The sequence below is a fragment of the Syngnathus leptorhynchus genome, chromosome 2 (genome assembly GCF_054491065.1).
Source record: "Syngnathus leptorhynchus isolate UIUO chromosome 2, UIUO_Slep, whole genome shotgun sequence".
NCBI lineage: Eukaryota > Metazoa > Chordata > Actinopteri > Syngnathiformes > Syngnathidae > Syngnathus > Syngnathus leptorhynchus.
In genome coordinates, this window is record NC_141196.1 from 19,945,625 (window position 1) to 19,951,647 (window position 6,023).

Consider the following 6,023-nt stretch of genomic DNA (forward strand, 5'->3'; position numbering starts at 1 on the left):
TATCTGTTGTAATATTGGGCAACTGATTAAAAAAATAAAAATAATACATGTAATCTATAAAGACTTGTTCGTTTTTTTTAAACCGTGTCAAACGAGCGTTTTCTACTTTGATTGCTTTGATTCTCTTTCATAATTCATGCGTTATTATGTCACGTGGGATGCGCAGACTTGGTGCGCACCAGTCAACCTTTGATCAACTACTTCCTGAAAGGGTCGCGTCATGCGATACACCTCTTCCATGTCACTTCTGGTTAAAAGAATTCACTAAAAGTTGTTGTTGGATTAAAGCGTGACGAACGGGACAAAGGTAAAACTTATTTTCTTTAACTCGAACAAACAAAAGTGATACCAAACACATGTAGAATAGCTCGGGCTAGCACGTTACTGCTAGCACAAAGCTGTGAATGCAAAAAATGACAGTCCTATCAGTATTATGCCTGAATGTGATATTTTATGTTTACCGATCTAATGCTGTGTTTTGTATCGTTGGTGGGAAGCAGCTGTTACTTCCCCAGCGTGACTTCCAGCTCGCTCAAAGCCGCGTGAGTCGTTTCAGACGCTGTGGTTAGAATTTGTAATGACGCATGTCGATGGAATGGAATACGTAAAGCCAGCAAATGTCGACTTTTATTTCCCCCCCCCCCACGCAGTTATTTGGTGATTTAGTTTTGAATGTGGAGTTGAAAGAGCAAAGACTGCTTATCGATTCTTGTCTTGTTTACTTTTAGATGGACGGTTGCATCAATCAAAAGTAAGCTCTTAACATTCAAGAGGTTAAGTTTTGAAATGCGTATCATAAAACAATATTCTTTACCTCCTGCCTATTGTAAAATACAAAATAATGCAATGCAGTTGAATGTCACTCAAAAGTACAGCAGCAACCATCGATCATGCTTTTGTAATATGTTAGACATGCATATCAAACTTGTTAAGTCGAGTTAAATATAATTGGTCTGTTTTGACAGGGTTTGTGTTGCTGGGTTGCCGAGTGCTCCACCCTGTTCTCACGCGTGTATGACTCTGAAGACAAACTTGTCTCATTCAGCCGTGCCCATCACACGCACACTCACGCACGTACGGACACACACACGCAAACACACTCTATGTCCCAACATATCTTGGACTGGTTGTAATATAATAACTAACTAATAAAATATAATAAATGCTTTATTTTCTTATTTTCCGTTGAGCCCAATCTATTTTAAATGACAAATAGAATATATTGATTAATTAGTAATGGAAAGTTTTTTGGAGCTGAAAGTAGTTTTGCTTAACTTTGGTGCTTTTTTTTTTTTAGTAAACTATTTACAGTTTTCACTTTCAAGATTTGAGCTCTTGGGACTTTTTCTGAAGAAACTATTTTCAGTTTTCAATTCCATTTGTTTTTCAAGATTTGAGGTCTCATTTTTTTCATTATCAACTCTTTTTCAGATTTAGATCTTTTTCAAAACTATTTTCAAATTGAAAAATAACTGCGTATTTTTATTTTGAATTTGTACGTTTTTTATTTTTCAACATTCAAGCTCAACACGTTCATTTTCAGTTTCAAGTTTTATTTTTTCAAGTACGCATTTTGATTTTTTTAAGTACAAAACTTTTGACCCTATCTACCACACTAGAACTTACACAATTGCACGTATGTTAACCATCTGAAAAGTTCAGAAAATATTATGAAGGCAAAAGGAAGAAACGACACCACCCAGCGTTGAGAAGATGAATTTGACACAATACGTCTCATAATTCTCTCTCGCTCGCACTCTCTCTCTCTCCCTCTTTGCTCGCTCGCTCTCGTGACCTCTCTGGTAGCCCCCCATGCCCAACTGCCCATGATGCATTGCCGTTTGTAGTGGTGAAAACAACACTTAAAACATAGAGCGGGTCTGTCACATGAAAATGTATTCTCGTTAATCGAGAATATACCAGTATATTTTCAGATATAAGTCGCTCTTGAGGCAAACCTTGTCAAAACAAGTACAAATAATGTGACATATAGGCTCAATATGGTACATGCATGAAATACGGACAATATGGAATAAAAACATGACTGGCAAATACATTTCCACGTATTGTGACCTCTCAGGTGCCCAACGACCCATTGCCGTTTCTCGTGGCTGGGATTGAATGAGTTGAGTCAAATGCTGTTTCTTTCCCAAAGAACATTTTCTTTTGGACAGACGCACAACACATTTGAAAAATAGGACGAGAGAGAAAAGGTTAAAAATCAACATTCAAGCCATTTTGTTTGTGTTCTCAATTGCTCTGCCTTGGCCTCGTGACAAGGTTAGCTTACTTAAGGTACAGTTGTAGCTATTGCCACCGGAACTACATGGATGGTGAAAATGTCTGGTAGGCTTCAAGTCCTACAGAAGATGTCTGACTTTTTCTGGTCTCTCTCCACCCCAACCCCTTCCCCACCCACTCTACCTTCTACTCCAAAGTAGCAATCTCCTTGTTTGCTGCGATCATGTCAGACCTCAGAGAAGATGACGTATTCGAGAGCGATTTTATGATCGACTACTCCCAAATGAGCAATCGTCTCCACTCATTCAACGGCTCCACTCTGGTAGAGCAGGTGCCCGCAGAGCGACTGGCCCGGGCTGGATTCTACTACACTGGTCCTGCTGATCGGGTTCGCTGTTTCAGCTGTAGGATGAATGTGGAAAACTGGTGCCGGGGAGACGTACCCGTAGAGAGGCATCAGGAGGTAAGATGGCATGGAAATGGGGGACACATCCTTCTTATGATCTGCGTCATCTTATCCTGCATTTGAACTCAATTTTAGGTTTCCCCATCGTGCAAGTTCCTCAGCTGCACCCATCGCACCAATTTCCAGCACAGTACACAACTAACGGGCTCCAGATACAACGAAGACGAGGAAGACATGGAATATCGTTTGAGAACAGGGGAAGTGGTTGATGAGTCCACCTACCCAATGGTCCCTCATATGAGGAGGGAAGAGGCCAGACGTCAGACCTTTTCCACCTGGCCGGCCACTGCTCCTGTGACACCCAGCGATCTGGCGCAAGCTGGCCTTTACTACCTGGGCCAAGGTGACCGGGTTCAGTGTTTTTGCTGCGGTGGCATGCTCGGTGGCTGGGAAGCAGGAGACTCGGCCTGGGGTGAACACGACAAACATTTTCCCAACTGCTTCTTCATCCTCGGCCATGACGTGGAAAACGTCCCATCCGAGGGGAGCACGGCAATGGAGAATCCTCGCAGTGCACCTCAAGTCAACACTTCCATCCTAATGGGGAGTTTCCAAGAGAGGCTGCGCAGCTTTGCAGGGATTCAGCACCCAATAGATCATGTTCGACTAGCAAGGGCTGGCTTCTACAGCACAGGTATGGCAGTAATTAACAATGTAATTAAAATGTGCAATGCAACCTCCTCAGTTCAATATTTGAAGTTAATCACAAATGCGAGTCTTTACGGGGAAAAAAATGAAAAGAATTTCGACGAGAACAATAGGGTCCTTGCAGCATTCACGGCTCATGCCCGGGCCCTAATAATCAGAATTGTTTTTTTCCATAATAATCCAGCACTACTGTGTAACTCAAACTAAAAAATAAAGCAAATTATTCATGCTTCTAAGACACCTTGCAAACAAACAAACAAGAGGAAACAGCTGGAATGAAGAATTGTAAAATTAGTGGAGGTACTGCATTTTTCCTTGCTGTTTATGTAATTGACTTATTATTATGGTTATTAAGCCTTTCCTGTTTGCTACCACTGATAGCCTTCTGTAGTAGTAGGAGCATCACACACACACACATACACAAAACCACAAACACAAATTTGTGGAGTTAATCCGAGATGCTTATGATCTGAAGGATGGTGGTTTGAATTTGTAGTTTGCTCCACTGGATCAACATTCAGTGTCATGATATTCTGAATTTACTCTTATGCCTGAAAATCATATGTTTTTGTGTGTGTGCATGCATACGTGCAGGGGAAAGAGACATGGTGAACTGTTTTCAATGTGGTGGAGGATTAAAAGGCTGGGAGCCTGATGAAGACCCGTGGGAAGAGCATGCCAAAAATTATCCTGGGTAACGAACAACAACAATTCCAACATGCATGCATTTTACTTAAGTGTTCAAAGTCGGTGAATGACATTTCATTCCTCAACTAGATGCAGCTTCTTGTTAGCAGAGAAAGGACAAGAATTTATCAACACCATCCAGCTGCAAGATCCTCAACGACACGAAGATGTGAGCCGATAATATGTACAACACACAACATGTTTTTGTTAATATTACAGTTTTTGTTTTCAAAGTGATGACAATTAGGCTATATAATTTATTATTTTTGTTATTGTTTCAAAAGATGTGAATCAATATGAGCGCAATCTGTGTTCCTGAATCAGGATTATAATAGTTTGGAATTTGTCACCATCGTTTGTTTTTATTTGGATAACTTTTGTTTTTCAAATTCAGTTGGTTTTTTTATTTGTTTGTTAGAGCAGGTCATTATGTTGTCTTTATTCGTTTCTATTTTCAAAATATTTAGTTATAGTGTAGTTTTTGCTAGTTTTAGTATTTGAATGTTTTTTTTTAATATATGGAGTATTTGAGTGCAAGGTAAAAAAAGTCACCAAGTATTGCTTGATAAAGTAAGGTTATCTGAAATGTTCAAATAACTGACATTTCTGTACTTATGTAAGATGGAGTTTCATTTTTTTTTAACTTATAGTTTTATTTTATTTCATTTAGAAAAAGGTGATTTATGATTTTTTTTTCTTCAATTTGAGTTATTTCTAGATTACTGGTATATTCTCTTAGGTTACACCATAAATATTTTTTTTTAACCACACAGAATCTTAAAGTATTTTTTAATGTTGAACTTGTTACACTACTTGGCTAATCTTTATCCAATTCTGAGAATGGGTGCAACCTGTGCACACACTTATTATATTACTGTATTGTACCTGAAAAGAGGTGGCAGCAGTTTTTTGTCAAGTGAATCTAGTGCTGGTCAATCGAGTTATTGAGTTTTGAAAAATCTTGTCTAACTATGCACGTGTTTGTTTTCAGACCTCAAGTCATCAGAATGGATTTACGGCATACAAAAATGGTAAATGCGTACATCTGTGGACTAGATTCCCTCCTTCCCTCCCACAGCTGACTGCAGCTTTTCTCTTTCCTGTGACTTTTTTGAGTTATAGGATCCATGTTTTCTTAAAACATGAAATAAATGTACATATATATGTAAAACCAAATAGAACTTGTAACGGTATGCCTGTGGTTATTTATGTACCACAAAGAAATAAAACGTATGTTGTGTGCATTCATGGTCTGATGATGAGTAAACTTTTTTTCTTTTGTCTTTCAGATGATGACCCATTGGAAACACTACGGAAACTGCAGAGGGAAAAACAGTGCAAAGTGTGTATGGATCGAGATACTTGTGTCGTTTTCATTCCGTGCGGTCATCTGGCCACCTGTGAGGAATGTTCAGAGACGCTTATTAAGTGTCCAATTTGTTGCGGGGCCATTACGCAGAAGGTAAAAACTTACATCGCTTAAGAAGTATTTCGTTTTTCCGGTCAGGCTTTCTGTGCTGCGTTCTTACAATCCCTGACTGTGTTTTAATGTTAAGTGTAGATAGCCTGTAATATTGCAAAAAAATGGTACAAATAGTGGCTATTGAAAAGTTAATCAAGAGTATATTATAAAATATTTTTAAATAGAGGAATATTTAGAGCAAAAACATTATTTTTTCCCACGTTCCATTCCAGAGGTGCCTTTTGACTGTTTGCTTTTCATTTGATGTGTTTGAAACAGCTCAAAATGACCTAATGACTTCCTGTATTTATCTTGACTTCATTTGTGTGATTTTTTTTTTAATAAATACGTATACGTTTATTTATTACCCCATGGCTACTTCTGTTTAAATAGATTATAACCAATGTAACTAATCAATCCCTAAAAATGATCCCCAATTAACTGATATTTGAATAAGTTTCAGCAATAAAAAATTCACAAATTGGTCATGAAATCTTTTATGCCTATTTAATACACAAG

At 38.4% G+C, this 6,023-nt stretch overlaps 1 protein-coding gene across 2 annotated transcripts; it reads left to right on the top strand.

Annotated features, from left to right (window-relative positions):
• Positions 1-163: 163 nt before the first annotated feature.
• xiap (X-linked inhibitor of apoptosis) lies at positions 164-5,991 on the top strand. Of its 2 annotated transcripts, none has more exons than XM_085900245.1 (7): positions 164-307; positions 2,442-2,704; positions 2,783-3,341; positions 3,950-4,049; positions 4,133-4,211; positions 5,034-5,073; positions 5,332-5,991. In XM_085900245.1, exons 2-7 carry the CDS (start codon positions 2,465-2,467, stop codon positions 5,523-5,525), a joined length of 1,212 nt encoding a protein of 403 aa, XP_085756371.1. In that variant the 5' UTR covers positions 164-307; positions 2,442-2,464; the 3' UTR covers positions 5,526-5,991. The 2 variants fall into 2 exon arrangements, with proteins under 2 accessions (XP_085756371.1, XP_085756363.1); XM_085900237.1 differs by having other exon boundaries at positions 166-307; positions 2,439-2,704.
• The last annotated feature ends 32 nt before the right edge of the window (positions 5,992-6,023 follow it).

Coding starts and splice junctions, on each gene's coding strand:
- xiap (XM_085900245.1), top strand. CDS start 2,465: ATGTCAGACCTCAGAGAAGATGACGTATTCGAGAGCGATTTTATGATC. Junction 4,212..5,033: donor ATCCTCAACGACACGAAGAT/GTGAGCCGATAA, acceptor GTTTGTTTTCAG/ACCTCAAGTCATCAGAATGG. Junction 5,074..5,331: donor ATTTACGGCATACAAAAATG/GTAAATGCGTAC, acceptor TTTGTCTTTCAG/ATGATGACCCATTGGAAACA.